This window comes from Nyctereutes procyonoides, unplaced genomic scaffold (assembly GCF_905146905.1).
Source record: "Nyctereutes procyonoides isolate TBG_1078 unplaced genomic scaffold, NYPRO_anot_genome, whole genome shotgun sequence".
Classification (NCBI taxonomy): Eukaryota; Metazoa; Chordata; class Mammalia; order Carnivora; family Canidae; genus Nyctereutes; species Nyctereutes procyonoides.
This window is the reverse complement of record NW_026575046.1, coordinates 38,706,905-38,729,067: the sequence shown is the minus strand read 5'-3', so window position 1 is coordinate 38,729,067 and position 22,163 is coordinate 38,706,905. Positions and strand designations below refer to the sequence as shown.

The following is a 22,163-nucleotide window of genomic DNA, read 5'->3' as shown; positions in this document are numbered from 1 at the left end:
CCAAAATATTCCTCTGAGCTCCATTTACCAATATCTAACTTCTGTTTTCTATTTGACACCTTCATTTATAGTTCCTAAATTAAACTTACAGTTCCTAAATCACAGATTCTACTGTCTTAAAAAAACATTAGCTCTGTCTTACAAAAGCCAGAAAGTCAGATTTTTAGCTCAAAACCTCACCTTTGACCTAGCATAATACATTAAAGAAAAATAACAGATGATAGTATATTAGACACAGTTGTTATTTCAGCAAGAGGTAATTAAGATAAAGCACAAAATCATATTTTCTTTTAAAAATATGAAAGCCTAAGCAGAGAGAGAAAGAGATTTTTCTCTGAAAACATCTAGTTTTAGAGGCAAAACAATATCTAGAAGATCTCAAGAAAAAATATTAATCCGGAAAGCTCAAGATTTTAGCACAGTAGCAGTTATTGTCAAGCTTAGAGACTATAGTTCCAATAAATAAAGCATATTAAATAACCCACACATTATTACTGAGGAAAATAAGCCTTAAACCCTGGGCAGCCCCCATGGCCCAGCGGTTTAGTGCTGCCTTCAGCCCAGGGTATGATCCTGGGATCATAAAATCTTAAAAAAAAAACTTTAAACCCTGATCATTGAAAAATAAACTGATAGATGTCCTTATGTCCTCAGATGGCAGAGTAAACACATGTGAAATCACCCTCCTACCCCAGTATATTTTCCCCAAACAGAAGACTAAAGAAAAGGACATAAAGAGATGGAAAATGATGTAATTAAGTTTATTTTTATTTTTTTAAAAGATTTTGTTTATTTATTCATGAGAGATACAGAGATAGAGGCAGAGACATAGGCAGAGGGAGAAGCAGGCTTCCCGTGGGGAGCCCGATGTGGGACTCAATCCCAGGACTCCGGGATCACACCCTGAGCCAAAGGCAGATGCTCAACCTTACTGAGCCAACCAGGTGCCCCTTTAGTTACATTTATAATTTTTCTCATATACATAGCCTTGCTCTGAAAGAAGAAAGGGAAAGCTCCATTGATTAGAAAAGATGAGATCTTCAGAGAACAATAACAATACAGCATATGGAAAACCATAGAGATAAATGAAGATAGAGAGAATGCTAAAGCTTTGTAATTGAACAGCAAATCAGGCCTATGTATGAGTATAGACCACAGAGTGTACTCTGCAGACTTAAGATAGGATAAGATTCTACATTGTACATCCAGAGTGGAAGTCTATAGTTGGGAGCAGGAACCAGGAGAATTCCACTAGTTTGTGAAAGGAAGGTGTCGAAAAATGATCCTCAAGAAGATAGTTCTCATTATTTAATAATAAAACACATTAAAGGGCTTATGTTGGTATTTACTTCCTTTGGTTTGTCTTATTAAAAGTTAAGCATTGTCAGTCAAATTGATTGAATACATTGTTTCAGGTTGAGGTGAATGAAGAGAAATAGAAATTTGGAAGCATGCAGGAAAAAAAAAACACAGTGATTATAGAAGTCAGCCTAATACTCTTACTGCTTTCACACTTCTAAAGTGTCTACCCCAAGATATTTGTTAATTACAAAGGAAAATGTCAAATTCCCAATAAAGAAGCCTGTCAGATACAACCTCAATCAACTGTTCAAGGTTAATATCATCAGAAATAAGACGTATTGACATCATGTATCCCTTATATGATGCTCTTGGATGATATTCTTGCCCAAATGGTATAAACTAATCATAAGCATGCATCAGACAAATTCAAACTGAGAGATATTCAACAAAATAAATGACGAGAATTCTTTGAAAGCATAGACATCATCAAAGAGGAACTGCTGCCACAGATTGAAGGAGGCTAAGGAGTATAAAAACTAAGTGAAAGATGGGATCTTGGAATGGATCCTGAAACAGTAAAAAAGCCTTGGTGAATAAATGGGTAGTGTTCTAATAATGTCTACAGTTTAATTAATAGTATTACATTAATGTTATTGTCTTGGTTTGATACTGTTTTATGGTTTTGTAAAATGTTAATTTTAGAAGAAGCTGTGTGAAACTCTGTACTAGTGTGTTTCAAAATATAAAGTTAAGATAAATATAAAAAGAAATTTAAAAGAAAACAGCAAAAGAAGAATGTTTTATCTATCTCTGCCTGTATCATTTACCTCTATCTCTATTTCAAAATATCCAATAGCAAGCAGTAAACACTCAAGCAGAAAAATGTTCAAAGAGCATGAATAAGCAATTTGCAAAATAATAAAATAGTTAAGAAATATGCACACAAATTATTTCATACTATAACCTTTTCTAGAAGAGTAAGCCAAAGAAACAGGAAAAGTTTGAATCTTTGTATTAGAAAACTAATTACAAAGATAGCAAAAAACAAATATAAGAAATATTTTAGATATTTAGAAGATTTTAAAGTGACAATATGCATTTGAACACAAAGTCAACAAAGCATTTCTTCGAAAGAAATTATTTTATTACTAGAAGCAGCCTTGGGGACTCCCTAGTCCAGCTGCCTCATCGTACCAATGAGGAATTGTGAGCTTATAACTGTTTAGTGGGAGTCTTTTCAGCCCATCCTTATGGGGCCGTTTGTCCCTAAGTATGCACGCAAGAGACTTAGTTTGTAGCATTAGCCTGCTTTTCCCTCACAGATGTCAAAGCAGTTTTGTTTACCTTAATTTCTAAGTTAATTAACTTTAGTTGTTGTTCTGAGTTGAAAACGTGCAGAAACAAGAGAAGATTCACTCAAGGTCAGAACAGAGGAACATAAAGTCTAGGATATGAACCTGAGTGGGTCTGACCCTACAGACTTTTTTAAAGCAGTTTTAAATTTTATTTTTAAAAAAATTACCTATGTAAAAATACACTCATTCTGGTGTACAGTTCATGAGTTTGACAAATGCCTAGTCATGTGACCACCAGCACAATTAGGATGCAGGATAGCTCTATTACCCCAAATCATTCCCTTACGCTGGCCTTTTATAGATAATCTTTTTCCCATCTTGAATCCCAGGGAACTACTGATTTGTTCTTTGCCCCTATAGTTTTACCTTTTACAGAATGTTGTATAAAAGAAGTCATATAATTTGTATCCTTTTGAATCTGGCTTCTTTTATTTAATATTCTGTATTTGAAAACCATTGATGATGTTGCTTATATCCAGTGTTTGTTCTTTCTTGTTGCTGCGTAGTATTCTTTCGTGGATGTACTGGTTTATCTCTTCATCCACTGAAGAACATTCATCCAAACGGCTTCCAGTTTTGGCAATTAATATAGAACTGCTATAAATACTTGTTCACCCGAGTAAGATTACTAGATCGTTTGTCAAATGTATGTTAACTTTATAAGAAACTATCCAACTGTTTTCTAAATGGCTGATAATTTATATTCCTACCTGCAATAGATAAGATTTTCAGTTGCTCTGCATCCTTACAGCACTTGGAATTGTCAGTTGGTTTTTGATGTTTTATTTTAGCTTTCCTTTTTCTTTTAAGAGAGGGAATGAAGTAGAGGGAGAGAGAGAGAATGAACTTAAGTAGACTCCGTGGTCAGCATGAAGCCCAAATGGGGCTCAATGACCAGCGCTGAAATCAAGAGTCAGATGCTTAATTGACTGAACCACCCAGGCATCCCTTATTTTAGCTTTTCTAATAGGTTAATGATGTTTTTTTGCATCACTTCATTTGCTTATCTGTCATTTATGTATCTTCATTGGTATCATTTGTCTATTTTTTATGGGGTTGTTTACTAAGTTTTGAGAATTTTTTAGACATTTATAAATTTTGGATATCTGTCATTGTCAGATGAGTGATTTGCAAATATTTTCTCCCAATCTGTGGTTTGTCTTTTTATTCTAATAGTGTTTTTCATGGAACATAAATTTTAAATTTTGTTGAGGTCCAATTTATCAGTATTTTGTTTTATTGCTTGTGCTTGTGAGCTTATATCAGTCTTTGCCTAACTTTAAGTCAGAGAATTTCTCTTACATTCTCTTCTCAGAGTTTTATAGTTTTACAGTTTATATTTAAGTCTGTGACCCATTTTGAATTAATTTTTGTTAAGGTGTAGAGTATGGGTAAGGTAAGGGTATTTATTTATTTATTTACATATAGACATTCCTGTGATCCAGACAATTTGTTTAAAAGATCATGTTTTCTCCAATCTATGGCCATTGCATCCTTGTGAGAAAATTTGAAATGAGCACATTTATGTGGGTTTATTTCTAGATTCTTCTATTTTATTTATTGACCTATATTTCTGTCACTACTACTGTACCACTGTCTTACTGTAACTTAATACTAAGTCTTGAAATCAGATAGTCCGCCACCTTTGCCCTCTCCTTTCAAAATTGTTTTGTCTATTCTCATTTTTTTATGTTTTCTATATAAATTTTAGAATCAACTTGTGCGTATCTATAAAAAAATCCTACTTGTATATTGATTGGGATTGAATTTTATTTACAGATCAGTTTGGGGAGAATTAAAATCTTAACAGTACTTTTCAAATCCAGGAACGTGGTGTATCTATTTATTTGCCTTGGGCTACGTGTGTGTGGGGGTTTAATGAGATAAAAGAGGGAGAATAAATAAAACAAACAATAAACTCACCATTGGAATGATCTTTCTTCACATTTTGATTCCCTCCCCAATATACATACTATTATTTTTTCATAGTCCTTAAGAAGGTTTTCTCTTCTTTCATTTCTTTTTTATTATTTCCAGAATATTTAGGTGTAATTAGTGGGAGAAATAGCCTGTAGTGGGCTTACTGCATCTTACTCAGCAAAGTCACCTGATTTTAGTTGTGATTGTCTAGATCCTTCTTGCATGATAATGCTATGGATTGAGAAGTATCCAGAAGTGGCTTATCTTGTTTTGTTCTTTTTGTTTTTTTTTTTTTGTATTTTTTTTTCAGTTTGAATAAACCAATTGTGAAACGACTTCCAAAAGGTGGGGTTGTTAAATGTAAAGGATGTACTTTTTATGTGAATGTTCAAAGGATTTATCTTGGCTTGGAAGAGAGGATGGAACAGAGAACTACTCTTTCTTAAGTCCAATAACATTTATTTAGATTCAGGAGTTTCTTCTATTCATGACAGTGTTACTTGGTGTGTCATTTAAAAATAAATAAAATGAAAAGTGATGAGACAGCAGACTTACTAGAGTGTCTGGGTGCACTTCTTAGCAGGCTTTGCTTTGCTGACAAATAACAAGAATTAGCATATGACACTGGTTATCAAGGTGGTACCATTTATTTAGGCCCAAAGAAAATACAGTTTCGGTGTCCAAACACATCTCAGTTAACTGATAAACTCCAGCACCTTCCAAACAGTATTATCTCCCCTAAATATTAAAAGGGTTTATTATCAAAAAAGCATAAATAGCTTTATCTTCCAATAGAGGTAATAATCACATTTTCAATTTTATCTCCAAGAATTAGAAATAACAAAATGTGTTTTCTTAAGCATCATATAAATTGCTTATTTTATTTATGTCCTACTTCTTAGGTTATAACATATTCATGTAAAAAAATGTATCTGGTCCTTTTCCTTTTTCTAGTTATTTAATTCGTAAGCCTACAAGGTTGTTTTTATTATAAATCAAGATGCTATTCTAGAGATCCTCATAGTATTTTTTTTAATGAAAGAGTATTACCGAACACTTCAGAGCACTGACTAAACTGATCCATTAGAGGAAATTTCACCTACAATTATTTGATATAACTTGAAGATATTGTATCTTTGGTTAAAATAGAAGTTTGATTCTACACTTCTCAGTCATTCATTCACTAGGACTGTGCCCTAGGACTGTGCTAGCTCTCAGGTTACAGAGATAATTTATACATGATTCTGTTTTTTTCAAAAGCCCTCAAGTAGGGCATTGTGAACTGATTTTAAAATAGAATGGTAATTATCTTTTCAAATGAATATTTGGTCTTTCATTAAGTCATTAAAATGAGAGTGAGAGAGCAATTACAATGTACCCATAGGCTTCTAATAGATAAAACATGTCACTGTATATGTAAATGATTTATTCATAATATATAGCTTTTTGTAGTTTACAAATTGCATTTGAGTTATACATTTATCATAATAATCTTCTACTTAGATCAGGTATGTATTAAAATCCCCATTTATAGTTAATGACACTTAACCAAAAAGAAGTTGTATAAATTTACATGCTAGAAATAATTGAAAAATGCTGGATTTGGGACTCCAAGACCAGTGCTCACTTTATAATAACCCGTTGTTTCTCCAAAGCTGAGAGCCTCCTATTGATTCAGAATCCTGGGATTAAAATTCTTACAAAATACTGACTCCATTAATATTGTTCAGCCAAGAAGCTACATCAGTCTCATTGTAAATGTCACCTCTCCTGGGAATATCACTTTGATTAGACTGGTTAGGATTCTCATTGACAAACTCTTACTGTAAAGAAATTAACCACTTTTTTACAGTTGTATTGTGTCCCATTTAAAACAATTTTATGTACCCCACTTTGGGAACGACTAGTTAATTAACTAGTTAGTCCTTACCATCTTTCTTCCTGGGTAACATATAATAAATTTCACAAGGATATATGTTCTCTTCACTTCCATATTTACAGTGTCTACCATGGTGCCTGACACATAGTGGTTGTTGAGTAAGAAAGGATTTAATAAATTCATATTTGCCTACATGTGAATAGTATATGTTTCTAGTGTATGGTTGTGTATGTTTTCTTTTCTTATGAATACTAAAGTGTTTGCCTATCTTCCAAGTGTATTTAGGTACAAAATAACCATTTTCTTTTCATATTCACAGGATTATACCTTGACAATGTACTTTCAGCAAGCCTGGAGAGATAAGAGGTTGTCCTATAATGTAATACCTTTAAACTTGACTCTGGACAATAGAGTGGCAGACCAGCTCTGGGTGCCTGATACCTACTTCCTGAATGATAAGAAGTCATTTGTACATGGAGTGACTGTCAAGAACCGTATGATACGCCTACATCCAGATGGGACAGTTCTTTATGGCCTCAGGTTTGTAGTGTCCATTTCAAAATTGAACTTTCCTGAATGAAATAGTTATTGTTTTTTATTGGAAAGTAATGTTGTACTGTTTTCCTTATTCTTCCTTCAATTCTGTCACAGGCAGTTAAATCTCCTATCCAGTAGACATCTGAGAGCTTAGGGGAGCATGTTTACAAGGGGAATTAGCCCTAGCTAAGAATAAGTTTTTCTGAATTATCTCCTAATATCAGCTGCTGATCCTAAAGCTGCTTTCTTTAAGGAGTAAGGATAAACAATCAAGAAACCTGAGATATAGGGTTTCCATACAACAGAAAAATTCTGAATGCTGAATACTTGTTTGAGTGTGGCAGATGCTCTGTTTTATAAATTTCTCCTAAGCTGCACGAATTGGGTCTGGTCCTCTGATGACAGGAGGCTTTTTGTGCCTTCTTACCCTCCAAGGAGCAGTCAGATTTGCAAATAAATAAAGTTTTTATCCATGTTTATTAATAATAAATTTATACTAGTAAATGTACGTTTTGTCAGAAAATTATTGTGATGTTCTGTTAAGGTGAGGGTGGATTGTAAATTAAGACAGTTTCTTTTTTTAAAGTTTATTTTGTATAGAAGCAATAGATAGTTTCCTGAAAGAAAATGGAAAAAAAAGATATCTATCTTACTCTGAAAATTGCATTATTACAACATAAAGGATTCCTCTGAGTTATCGGGAAGAAACTAAATTCTGAAACATTCAAATATCTCTGATCTGTTTTATATACATGTGTGGCTATCTTATTATAATAATGGTAGTAACAATAGGATTATTCATTAGGGGTTAAGGGTCAAATATTGAGTTAAATGCTTTCCATGCATTGTTATAATTAATCCTTACAGCAACTTCATAGATTAGAAACTGTTATGCGCTTTATTTTCAAATTAGGAAACCGAGGCTGATGCCTAAAATCAAAACAAATAAGCTACAAAGATGAGATTCAAACTGAGATCCAAGTTCAGAGCCACAGCTCTTAACCACTACACTGGGATGCTTCTTATTTCCTCATTTTTCTTATCTGTCATGTCCTGTTTACATTACCTGATATATTCAGTGTGTCTGACTGGCACATTGTCTAGGGTGCTTATGAACCAGCTGCTTTGTTTATCATATTTTTAGAGAGAGTGGCATTTGACTACCAAGGGAGAATGGTTGAGGGTAGGGCACAGAGAAAGCATGTGTGTACTCTGTCAGCCACTGGAGGTAAGAAGATGGATTGGATATGAGCAGTAGTCATATTCATGTTTTAGAAAATAGAGAAGCTGCAGAGAAAGGAATTGACTGGCAGTGTTGGCAAAGATTCACCAGTGATGGACATTGAAAGCACTAATGGAAAGAATTGTGTTAGTGGATACATTGTGCTAAATTTACCACTTGGAATTATCTATAAAGTATTTAGAATGGTGAGAGGGTGACCGTGTGGGCTATGGAGGAGATGGGGGTTCAAAAGAGGCTCTGATTCACACTTTTTAAGACTGAAGCTCATAGAGTGGTCAGAATCCTGAAGAAGGCGGAAAGAGGCATAGAAATAACACCCACTCTATAGTGAATGAGAGTGAACTGGCAAGTGGCAAGTTTTGGCTAAGCACCAGACCCAGTGCTGGAGGCATTTGCTCAGCAAATCAATCTGCACAGCAATCATGCAGAAATTACCCTGAGCTCTTCCCATTTCCTTGGAACACCTACCTTGAAAGTAGAGAACAAGTTGTATTCTCCTTGGTATACCCAGCACTGAAAAAGCACCTACACCATAAATGTGCTCAATAAAGTTCATTAATTAATTCTGAATCCACAGATATGCAAAATTGAATGGATGGGAAACTCAACAATCAGGATGGGAAAATCAACAATTAGACTGTCTTTGGAATTGAGAAAGAATTGGCTTCTTTATATTATTATATAATCAGACAAAAACATCAATTACTGCTCTCTTGTATCATTAAGACGCACTATATGACATTGCTGTAATTCAAACTCAGAGTGATAGGAAATCATCACTCTCCCATCCCCTCTTCCAACAAGGGGTCTTGAACACATCTGACATTTGCAAAGTTAACACTACCTGACAGAGAAGGCACAGGAATTTTAATTGTTCTATCAGTTGTATTGTTAATGCTGACTTTGAAATTGGTAACAAGATTTTTCAGGAAATTTACGGGTATCGTATTCCAGTTTTTACTGATAAATAGTAGAATGATTTGTTTCATGGCTAGAAATTTAATGCAGACCACATACTCTCTTTTCATCTCCAGGAGGTTCATTTGCAATATATAAATAAAGCAAATTCAATTAAAATTACCATTGCTAAGGTTGATTCCACTGTACATGGTCTCTTTTCCTACTTACCCTTAAACTCCTCTTCCATTGACATTCACACGCATTGGCTGAGAGAAAAGAGCCAGAGAAGAGAACATTCAGAGGATCTGAGTAAGCTTCTTTTGCACGGTTTAGTTCAGTGAAATAGTCAGGTAATAAAACATAAGGAGAAAGTAGTATACCAAATATTAATGCCTGTTTAATTTTTTTTAGAGAAGGAGAGTAGGAGGATGGGCAGAGAAACAGGAAGAGAGAGAATCTTAAGCAGGCCCCTGATGCAGGGCTGCATCTTACTACCTTGAGATCATGACCTCAGCTGAAATCAAGAGTCAGGCATTTTACATATCGAGCCACATAGGTGCCCCAGTACTTATTTAATTTTGTCATTGGTATATAGGTATTCATTGTGCTGTTCTTTGAATTTGTCTGTAGGTTTGAACATTTTTATGATAAAATTTGGAAATGGAAAAATGCTATGTTCCAGAGACCTGGGAATATCTGATTGTAATATCTAGGAAATATTCAAGATTTAAAAGTCTATAGCCAAGAAATGATATTTCTGATCTATTGGAGGTAGAGAATCTTCTATATATGACATCTACTTTCAGAAGCTATGTCTGAAATGAGATTACCATATCTCAAAGGATGTGTGGCTCAGAGGGTGGGATCCATGACGATAGACAACCAGGCTAAGCCATAACCTAGGAAGGAGTAGTCAAAGCCCTTCAGTTAAAACCTTGATAACCTCCTTATGAAATCAGTTGTTGTCTTGCATGAGTGGCCTTTTGTGTCTGGCTCTACACAACAGGAGCTCTGAGTACACTCATGCTGATATATTGTGTTTGGATAGCAGGAGTTTTGAGAAATAGCACAGCAGCCACTCAGCAAGCTCGCATTAAGGTACAGTGACTTTGAGGAGCTCAGAAAATGGAGATGGAGATTTAGAAATAAGGAAAACATTTTAGGTGCTACTGTTATAGGCTAGATGTTAACAATTTTAATTCTGATTGGATTTTTTTCCCTCATCATCAAAAGCACAGATTAGCAGCTTACTCTCAGTTATCCCAGTGCTCTTCTGGTTGATAACTGAATTAGAGATTCAGAGAACAAAGTTTAAATATTGTTCAGATACATAAATGAACACAAGTGGGCAATGCAACCAAGTTCCTTAATAAAGAATAATAATGGGGATCCCTGGGTGGCTCAGCGGTTTGGCGCCTGCCTTTGGCCCAGGGTGCGATCCTGGAGTCCCGGGATCGAGTCCCACGTCAGGCTCCCGGCATGGAGCCTGCTTCTCCCTCCTCCTGTGTCTCTGCCTCTCTCTCTCTCTCTCTCTATGTCTATCATAAATAAATAAATCTTTAAAAAAAGAATAATAATAATGAAACTTAGGTTTTAGTTTGGACTTTTGTAACAAATTTATTTTTGAATCTTGAGTGTCTTATAAAGGTTTTAATTTCCTCATATGTGAATCAAAGGGGTAAATTAGATGATAGCAATGTTTTTACAGTCCAGTCATCCTCTGAATCAATAATTAATGAATCTAAAAGAATATATAATAAAACATCGACTAGAAAATGAAACTATACATTTGGAGTAGCATAGTAATTGGTATATAATAAGTGTTCATTGTTACTATTTAATGAATAAATGAATGTGGCGATATTTGAAGGCTGGCAAAGCAAAAGCTTCACATATCAAGATATTATATTATATTATATATTATATTATAGAATTTTACTGCAGTTTACAAAATAAGACCCTAGGTCCATTGTGTAGAACCAGAAGAGTGGCAGTGAGCAAGTGGGTGGAAGAGAATGGGAAACATCTAGCCCAGGCATATCTAGAGTGAAAAAGGGAACCACTAAAGAAAATATATAATGGAGCCAGTTAACTCCAGCCATTGCATTTGGCAACATGCAGTCTGGAGCAAGGAAAATGGATGCCTGGCTTGAGACCCAAGTGGCATACCTACCTGTAAAAAGCTGCCCTGTAGCCCCAGGCCAGGGCTTCGTTTGTAACGTGCACTTGGTAATTATTATTTAATCTAGCATTGTGTGATTTCTTAAAAAGATTTTCCTTTTCCTCATCATGTCTCATCGTGTATCAAGTTCCTCAACTTATTTATAAGATCTGTGGGACACAGGAATAATTAAATAAAATTATGAATAATGCCTTTTTGAAACTTCAATTTATAGTTTGCAGCTAAAGAATAATGAAATCTTTGAATATAGACTCTCACCTTCACTCTTGACTGGTTGATAGCTCAATTACACCAATTTGATCGTAAAATCAAATACCTCTTGTCTTTAACAATGCGATTTAGAGATTTCTGTCAGGAGATAGAGCTGGAGGAGAAAGAATATTTTCTCAGGAGTAATCCAGCTGGATAATTGGTGACAAACGACTTTCCAGTTGACGAGGCAAAATTCCTAGCAATTTACAAAGGAAATATTTCAAAAAGCCTAAGTATATATTTTTGCAAATAAGATTGTCCCCATCAAATCATTTTCAGAACACTTCAAGGGAAAATGATATAGAAAATATTGGATTTTTGTTAATGAATCCAGCTAAAGCCCTAGCAGATAAAAATCAAATTTATCTGATATTGGTATTATTAAAAATGTTACATAGACTTTATACTGTTATTTACTTGAAATAGGAGATATTTGTTAGATTTCAAAAGTAAATGAATAATTGCACAAGGAAGAGAATTAAAAGGCCTTGTTTTAACAATTAATTATTCTTATAATTACTCATTTAAGTGTTTCTAAATTTTTTCTCTATCTTCCCAAATCCCATAGTCCTGTGATTTTGCTAATGTATGGCACATGTGTTGTTGGGGATATATACTTCCATTTCATTATGCATATAGCAATATTTAACATGATATTTCAGTTATTTAGCAAATCAGATTTCAGAAAAATCTGATTACGAAAGCAAAAACATGGGGGATCCCTGAATGTCTCAGTGGTTAGGTGCCTGCCTTCAGCCCAGGGTGTGATCCTGGAGTCTTGGGATCGAGTCCCACATCAAGCTCCTGCATGGAACCTGCTTCTCCCTTTGCCCATGTCTCTGCCTCTCTCTCTGTGTGTGTCTCTCATAAATAAATAAATAAAATCTTAAAAAAAAAGCAAAAACAAAATCATCACATTTTGATACACAAGAAAACCTGAATTATCAAACGATGACTTTTTTTAATATAACAATGTACATTTTGTTAACATTTAGAAACTGAATCCAAACTGGACTGCATATTATTTATATCATAAGCATTTTATCACATATTAAAAACTCTTTAACAAACATAATTGAGACAAAAAACTTTTCCTATCAGGAGATGATACATTTTTTAATTAAAAAGTCTAAAAAGTTCAATTATGAAAATAAAATTACCTTTAATTCTACCACTATCTGTACCTTGCTTTCTAGTCTTCCAGATACTTTTCTAGTAAAAAAGCAAATAGGAATGTTTTTAGAAAAACAGATTTCCATTATACATACTATTTTGTGATTTGAATTTTTTTCCATAACAATGGATGTATCATAAACATGTTTGCATGTCAACAAAACCCTCCTCATCATCATTCTTTAGCCATTATGGGACCTATTTGGAATATATTTGGTATGGTTTATGGTTTTGATATAAGATGAGAAATATGTGGTTGTTATTATAAAATACAAGACTGCAATTTAAAATTTATTTAATATTTCAGTGACAGGCAAACCTCTTTGTGGCACAATTTATAATCTTATAGTTGTGTTATTATAATTTGTAGTGTCATTGCTTAAGTAAATGGCTCTGGAGATGTACTGATGCTGATTTTATTAGGTCAGTTCTTATGGAAAGGATGGCTTAATCTTTCAATAATAGCTGACCCATCTAAAAATAGCTGTTTGTCTTTTGGTGTGAGGGAGAAGCCTTCACTTCATATGGCTATACACCTTCCATATGTAACATTAGATCAGAAACATGTCACTTCTGATTAAAGGTTCTACATTCTTAAGGAAAAATTCAGCAGGAAGCAGAAGGCAATTCAACTACCCCCTGCTATGTATGTTCTGTCATTGGGAAAATGGCAAAGGATAATGTTAGCTTGTAATGAATTTAGACAGCAGAGGATTTTATTTATTAATTTTGCCTTCTTCTATTCCTAAAGTTTTACCATAGGATATTAAACAACCAAATAGTCAAGTGGCCATCCCTCGCTTAAATGTAGTCTATCAAACAATAAAATATTTTACTCAGATTTCCTAATTGATTTAATGTCTTTTAATAGACACAGTGATTGCATTTTGTCATGCAGAAAAACAAATTTTATTAAGAGTATCAGTTTTCAGCCAGGGTGTGAGACTCCACTTTTTAGATTTTCTCATTCTTCTAAGAAGAAAAAAAAATCATTTCATCTACCTCCTCTTCTCTGAGAAAAAAATGCATACAAAGATACTGTTTTATAGAATATATCTTCTCTTAAGAGTCGTAAATAATTTTTAAAGGAATTTCTTAGGGCACCTGGGTGGCTCAGTTGGTTGAATGTCTGCCTTTGGTCAGGTCATGATCCCAGGCCTGTGGGATCAAGAGCCTCCCCTTGGTCTCCCTGCTCAGCGGGGAGTCTGCTTCTCTCTCTGTCCACCGTCCCCCTTCCACCCCCACTCATGTGCATGTATGTGTGTGCTCTCTCAAATAAATAAATGAAATTTTTACAAAACTTTTTTGATCATTATTTTTACTCTATCAGATAAAATTATTTAGATTAAAAATATTTATATTTTAAACATTTATTTAATTTATTTATTTTAAAGATTCTATTTATTCATGAGAGAGGCAGGGAGAGATTGGCAGAGACATAGAGGGAGAAGTAGGCTTCATGCAGGGAGCCCGATGCGGGACTCGATCCCGGGATTCCAGGATCATGCCCTGGGCGGAAGGCAGGTGCTCAACCACTGAGCCACCCAGGAGTCCCTAGATTAAAAAACATTTAGAAATCATTTCTGACATCTCCAAATTTACCTCCCTTGGATGAGAAGAGGGAGTCTCAGAGAAGAAAGGGATTTTGTCTTACATCACACAGTTAATGGCAAAGCAGAGAGTAGAACCCCAAACTCCTAACTGCTAATCCAGGGCTTGCTCTTAGTGCTTCTTCTGCTGCTACTGGAGTCATTTGGTTATTTGGAGTCATCATTGTGGGACTGGCATTAGCTAGTAAGTCAAATCCAAATCTAAAACAGTAGAATCAGGATCATGCTATTCTTTGGACTTGAGAAATGGAGGCAGTGTGTATTTAGCAGCCCTAGGAAATGATCCAGGGCTCTTTCTGTTGCTACATTATGCTGGAATTTTTGATAGAAAACATATTTTTAAATATTTTTTATTTATTTAAGAGAGAGAGAGAGCAGGGGGAAGTGTAGAGGGAGAGAGAGAGAATCCTCAAGCAGACTTCCCACTGAGCATGGAACCTGTTGAGGGGCTTGGTCCTGGGACCATTAGATTATGCCCTCAGCTGAAACCAAGAGTGGCCACTCAATTGACTGAGCCACCGAGGTGCCCCTAGATGAAAAACATTTAAAGAGGAGAAGAAAGTTTGTCTAACTCCTTTTCTTAACTATTACTGTCTCATAATATTCCAGTACTCAGTGAGTCTCTTTCAGTGCCAGCTAGATGGGTCCCTAGTTGTCCTCACATCTATTGATTTCAGTCAGAATGTGGCAGAACTGAAACCAAAGATGTGAAAGGACTGCTGGGAAAAGATGAATGGCCAGAGACTCCAGGCATTTCAAAGCAGGGAGGAAACCAGCTCTATTCCCAGTAAAGACATGGCTCTTGAATGGCAGGCCCAAAGTATAAGTACAATGGTGCCATAGAGGTAGTCCTTGTCTGCAAAGGGAAGAAGCATTCAAACTCATTGAAGGCACATTATTCGTAGGCTCATGAATGTATCTACACATTCATAGCACATTTGGAGGTAGCCCTTGCATATTCCAGATTTAACTGAGAATGAACTCTCTGGATCCCAAGAATGCTGTGATCATGGAAAGAGGCCAGATCTTCACTTTTAAATTACATTAAATAATTAAATTATTTTATTTTATTTTATTTATTTTAAGCAGAGTATTTTTCAGTGGATGATTAAAATTGTAGCTCTTGCATATATGTTTATATATATACGTATATCTCTATTTATAGATATAAATATGCATATGTATGTGTATATATATATTCAGACATATATGTCTCAGTAACATTTTTTTCTTCTGTTTGTCTTATGTTACATCTAAAGAAAATGGAAGGGACTTCCATAAATCTAACCTTTAAACAGTGCAACTTGTCCTTCATTTAAAGATAAGGTTTTTTCCAATTACATTTGGAGTGACTTCTGTAATGTTCTGATTTCATGAAATCAGTGAATTTTGTTGGCAGCTTTTGCTGGCAACTTGTTTGGCAAATAGGCAAAATGCAGCTAGACTAGTCCTTTAAGGAGTTTAGTTATGGCAGATTTTTAATTAGACAACGACCTTTTCAGAGCAAATATAGATGAGCAGTTGTTTAATTGAGATATTTGTAGTAGTGCTATCAGTATGAGTAGTAATGTATACTGAATACTTTCTGAATTATTTTCATTAAACAACCCTGTGAAGCAAGCTACTGTTACTTCTGATTTATTGAGAATACTGAAGCTTTGGGGAAATAGATAACTTACTGGTTGGTTTTGTGCTCAGAATTGAACTCAAAGCCCATGATCTCAGTCACTTCCCCAGAGTCGAGAAAAATGCCTTATCTGTCCAGGTAGATGGATGCCAAAGACCCTTAGGGAAAGCAAGTACTGAAAATCTTGATGGAAGAAGAATGGAGAACCCAAATTTCCAAGGCTCCCAAAAGGAACTTCTAATAATCATCTCTCCCCTAGAGAGACTGTCATAGTTACTGTTCATAAAGAAATGAGTATGACTTTCTCAGTCTTAAATAGGTTCCACAACGGGGATTTGTGTACTGTTTTTGGCTAGCCTGTAGCCATTTCTACACATATGGCACATGTAGTGTATCCCTCAGATTTAAGTCTATATCATCACTTCTACTTTCATCCTTTATCCTTGAAGGATTTTCTACTTTATAATTTAGATGCATAAAGTTATTTTTGTTTCATGTTTTTGAACCCCCACGTTGAAGGAAAAGCAATGTGCACTATAATTTGTAATTTGGGGTATAGGGATTTTGAAATTCTCCTCTTTTTCAGAATTATATAGCCATATTGTGGAGTTTGGGTGCAGGCTTAGGAAAGAAGCAACCGCTGTAAGATTAGACGGTCAGTTAGCAGATATAATACCTTAGTGGAAGTGAGGAGACCACCTAGCCTCCACGGCTCTCAGAGACTCAAAGCCACCTTAAGAGTCATTCTGTCCATAGGCTTTTCTGCTGGGTTGAAGAAGCTAAATTCTTCATGAACTGGGAAGTGATTACCCCAGTAACCTGTACATTTTCATGTCAGTGATTTGCAGGCATTCTTTCACTGAGATGCTTGACCCTAACTCTACCAACAGTATTCATCCTGGAAGGGAAAACAAAGAAAGGACTGAGCCATTCATTGTACCTCTGACTTTCAGATAACTACAAAAGTACCTTTGACTACAAGGCTATTGGGGAAGATCCTAGGGTATACTGAAGAAAATCTGTATTTGTTTTGTGGTATAAGAAAAAAAGTTTTATTTCACTGAGGTATTTTTCAGCCTTATTCCCCATGGAGAGAAAAATATATATAGAAGAAAAACTATCCAATCTAAGGATATCACCTCCACAATTTTTTGCTTAAGGTCTTTCGGTAAAAGTTTTAATGCCTTGATTTGCTAAATGACTAGTAAGAGAGGATTTCGAACCCATCCCTACCTTTTTATTCTGGAGGTCACAAATAAAGCAAACCTTTCTTTTGGAAACCCAGCCAGTATAACAGCTTAATGACTCAAATCACAGTCACCACATTTTAAAAGGCTCAAGCTATTTCACTTCTCAGAAGCAGCTCATTATCTGCACTCTTATGGACAGAATAAAAGGCAAAAAAAATGCTAACTGGCCATAAATCCTTGGAAGAAGATATTAATTCTATGTTGGATTGTTCTCACTAGCCATAATAGAGGAAATAATTAGGACTTTTATTTTAGCAGCTGTAACAGTCTGACAACTAAGGGACACTACTGAAAAGATCAGGATAAAGACCAGAGCTGCTTCTGGAATCAACATAGCAGGAGGCATCTGTACTTTTTACATCACTGCATAGTGAGGCCACAGAACACAAAGCCAATGGAGAAGCAGTATTTTGGAGTATGGGTTTGGGATCTGACTGCCTTGTTTCAAGGACTTCCTCTGTCATAAACTAGCTGTGCTCCATCTTTCTGAGGTTCAGTTCCCTTATTAGTGATATAGGGCTTTATTGTACCCACCTTATAGGATTACTGGGGAAATTAAGTGAACAAAAACTTGTAAAGCATTTAGTGAAGCGCTCAGCACACAGTTCTTTGTGTAGATCAATTGCTATTGTAAGATTGCTACATATGTTTACCTTTGACCTCTCCTGCTGTTTCTATCATGATTATTAGTACTGGATGATATTCGGCAAGAGGAAATGATAATATTAAACCCTAATTATGTTTCAACACTGTGCCAGGTCCTGGAGATACACGAAAATAAATGAGGCAACCAAAAATTGAGACTCAAAACTTGGAGGTTAGTGGGATGAGAAGATATGTAATAGTGAGATGAAGAAAAATAGGATACTGGGAGAAGGCTAGGTTCTGGAGATAGATTTTATAGGTTTTGCGGCTTTTTAAAAAGTTACCTAATACGTTTAAACTGAAAATACTAATATCATTTAACTTCTAAGAATATGATCAAAATTAAATAATGTAACATATAAAGAAGCCAGCACACAGTAGATGCCCAATAAATAATTGTTGTGGCTTTATTTCTAGTTACCCAGATAACTGTAACCATCAAAATCAAGTAGATACATATTACGTATCATTTATTGTGCATATATTGTATGTTTTGAACCCCAAATAATCCTATTTGGCAGATATTAGTATCATTCCATTTTTATAGAAGAGGAAACTAAGCCGTGACAAATCTAGTAATTTGTTCAAAGATCATAGGTTCCAGCGTCAAGGCTGTGAATAGAATTCAAGTCTACTTGACTCTGAAGCCCATGTCCTTCATGTTTTAACAGGTTTTATTGCAGAAGAATTACCCAGTGCATGGACTGGAATGTAGCAGAACAGACACAGACATACTCAGAATTTTCATTAGCCTGATAGCTCAATGCTGTTTTTCATTGTGACTACCTAATGTTAGGAATGTCTGTGTAGTGTACCCAAAGGAAGCTTGAGAAAATACTAGCGTTTTATTAATGAAACATGGCCATTGTAGTCAAGTCAATTTCTGAACCTTTAATTAACTTATGCATTGATCCACCCAATCAACTGCCTAGTGAACACATCTTGTTGCTCTAGGTGGGTATTGGGGGTGCAGGACTGAATAAGCCAGACATTATCCCTAACTCCAGAGGCTTGTACTTAATAAAGGAAACAAACCACAGAAGAAAATAAAGAGAGAAAGAAAGAAGAAAGAAAGAAAGAAGAAAAGAAAAAAGAAAAAAAAAGAAAGAAGAAAAAAGATATTAAATGCTAAACATGAGGCTTGCAAATTGTGATGAATTCCATGAAGAAAATTAAATAGCATGAATGATCTGATAAAGAGTGACTGGAAGAGAGGGGTGGTGGAGTCCTATCTTAGGAATGACATCTGAACCAAGATGTTATTTATGAAGATTAACAGGCAGAGATCTGAAGAATGAGTGTTCCAGTTAGAAAGAACAAAAGTGCAATGGTCCTAAGGACAGAACACATTCATGTGCTCATAGGAAGAAAGTTTACCCAGACTTTCTGTTTCCTCTTTTTCATATTACTGCATTTTATATTATTTATAACTAAATGCATTATTCTTTTGTTTACTCTTCTTTTGTTTACTATTCTTATTGGCCTTATACAGTAAGCTCCGGGAGAGATCTCTGTTTTGTTTTTGTTTTGTTTTCCCTTCTGTATCCCAGCATCTTCAACAGTGCCTGTCTCAGAAGAGTCAATGAAAAACTACTTGTTGAGTAAATATTGGCATGAATGAATAAGTAATAGCAATTTATCCACAGCACTTCCTATTTTATCAGTGTTACTACCTGACTCTGTTTATCAGTTGGAAGGGATCTGTGGTCTCTGCAGGGCTTATCGCAAATTGATTTATCATTCTGTCTCAAAGCAAGCAACTCAGACAAAATGGCATCTAATGTTTTAAACAATGGATTTGCATATGAAGGTAAATTAAGAGGAGGAAAAAAAGAGAAGCATAAAATCAAAATGATATCATGGAGAACCCAATTATCAAAGATTTTTATGTTTTAATAAGGTGAAAAAATTCTGATTGTCCTACCAGGTAGCACTGTGTGCATTTCTCTTTATTAACGGGGAGAACTACATTAGCAGTGAGATGGTACTTGAGATGATATTTATATCAACAGATGATAAGAAGGCATTCTGAAAATGAGGATAGGCTCTGCATTTATCATGAATTCAGCTTTCCGAGTTGTGATGTAAATGCAAATATGAGTTGACTGTGTAGAAATTTCCATTGGTGTGGTGTTTCTTATGTTACCTTATCATTTTCTGTCCATGTGGCATTTTAAAAGATATATAGAGATGTGAAAATAAAGTGAATTCTATATATGTGGAATTTAGGTGACCCATATTAGCTTTCCTTTTTTTTTTCTTCCATATTAGCTTTCTACCAAAGAATGAGTCAGTGAGAAAACACCTTCTAATGAAAGCTAGTGCTTTTCAGACACAAACCTCAAAAATTTCATTTATGGCTGAGTTCAAGGGAGATTTTTTTTTATTTATGATAATCAAATATTTTATGATTAAAAAGGTGGATATCTTCTCATTGATTGCAGAATAGAAATATATTCTTTGCTTAGCATAGAGTAAGTCTTTATGTTATTTGAACTATCTTGTCTACATTTAACTGTGTGTGCATGTGCACATATGTGCACACATGTATGTTTTCTGTATTTGTGTGATAGGAAGCAAGGCAGGAAGTGGGAGGAGTGAGATTTGAATATTGTGTGGAGATAAGAAGCACTTATATTGGCTCAGAACAATATTTTTTGCAAATAGTATGAATTTTAGCCCATTTGGCTGGAATTGTGGCTTGATTTTTCCTTTGGGAAGTTAGGTATAAAGGATAAGGGTCAGTTTTCTGCCCATGTAAGAAAGTTTATGGTGTGATAATAAGAAACATTGCACCCCACTCCCAACTGGCTCTTTCTTCATCCATTTAGTATGTGACAAAATTAGACATTTCATTGCTTCACTAAGGGTCAGTTCATTGGTCCTTGTTAAGTTACTTAATCTCTGCACAGTCATCATCCAGTGATGAGGGAATGAAACAAACCATAGGTCAGATCTTTATTTGTGGAAGGTGGAGTTACTCTCAAGGAGGAAAAGTCTGTCCACTGCATGTGTGGCCAGGGGCTGGGTGTGAAGGCATGCTGAAAGAACAGAGGGGGAAATCAGCACAGGAGTGAAAATGTATTTCTAAATTCTAGGCACAAGAAAAACAGTGTTGTACTCCGACAGGCCAAGTTCCAAATAATATGGATTATCAGCCGTTCTAATTTGAGAATACTTAAGACTCTGAAATTGCCTAAGAGGCTGAATTTAGTCTGTATCATTGGATAGGTTTTAGTTTTAGTGTGTATTTTATTACAAAGATCTCAGACATCTTAAACAAGGAAGAGGCTATATTCCAGGGTTACTTTTCCTTTATTTGTGATTTTGTTCTTTTTGATTGATGCTCCGGCTTCTGTTTTCTTCACCATGAGTGGGATGCTTGGCTAAATTTCATCTTTTGTAGTATTTTTAAATTGTGTAAAATCAAATTACTATTGTTTAGTGACAACCTTCCTTCATTTCTTTTTTTTTTCCTTCCTTCATTTCAAAAAGCTGTTTTGTCCTTGCAAGTTTTCAGTTGTCATAGGCATGGACAGAAAAAAGCATAAAATATACATGGAGCTAGATTTCCATAGATCATTAGTGTAGTGCTGTCTGCTAAGATTTGGTGGGGGTTGGAGGGCAGGAAGAGATTTAATTCTATATTTCAAGTGCTGTCAGCTATTGCAAACACAGTTTTGTTCTGGAGAATGTCAGGGTAAGGGTTTACCTATATGCTCTCTATACAGAGAGCATTCACTGCAAACCAGAACCTGAATGTGTTCCATATATGAGCTATGACCTTTCTGTGGTTTAAAATGTGGTTTCCAGGGCACCTGAGTGGCTCAGCTGGTTAAGCACCTGACTCTTGATTTTGGCTCAGGTGATGATCTCAGGGTTGTGGGATCAAGCCCCATGTTGAGGTCTGTGCTTAGCATGGAGCCTGCTGGAGATGAGATTGTCTCCCTCTCCCTCTCCTTCCCCCTGCTTGTGCTCTCTCTCTCTCAAATAAATAAATACAATCTTTAAAAAAATTAATTAATTAAAACATGCTTTCCAATTTTTCATTTATTTTCTCTGCTGCTCTGTGTTAGAGAACCAACTGAATCAGGAGGGATTTGGGGACACCAGACTTTTTTACTTTTCTGGATAGCACCATCTGCACAAACAGATGGGGAAACATGTCACAGGGCTTGAGGGGGACTCCAGGATCAAAAAAAGAGGAGAGCGATGAAAAAGAAATGCAATGGCAGGGTAGAGCAGATGAGTGCCAGTGGCTGGGAATTCTTTGCCATCTGACCCAGGT

The 22,163-nt window shown here is 35.3% G+C and overlaps 1 protein-coding gene across 1 annotated transcript in view; it reads left to right on the top strand.

The window, feature by feature from the left end:
• The window catches only part of GABRB2 (gamma-aminobutyric acid type A receptor subunit beta2), a 240,461-nt gene that overhangs the window by 73,697 nt on the left and 144,601 nt on the right, over positions 1-22,163 (top strand). Inside the window, exon 4 of the mRNA XM_055325413.1 lies at positions 6,776-6,996. Coding sequence (XP_055181388.1) covers positions 6,776-6,996 — 221 coding nt within the window. The remainder of the gene's footprint in view (positions 1-6,775; positions 6,997-22,163) is intronic.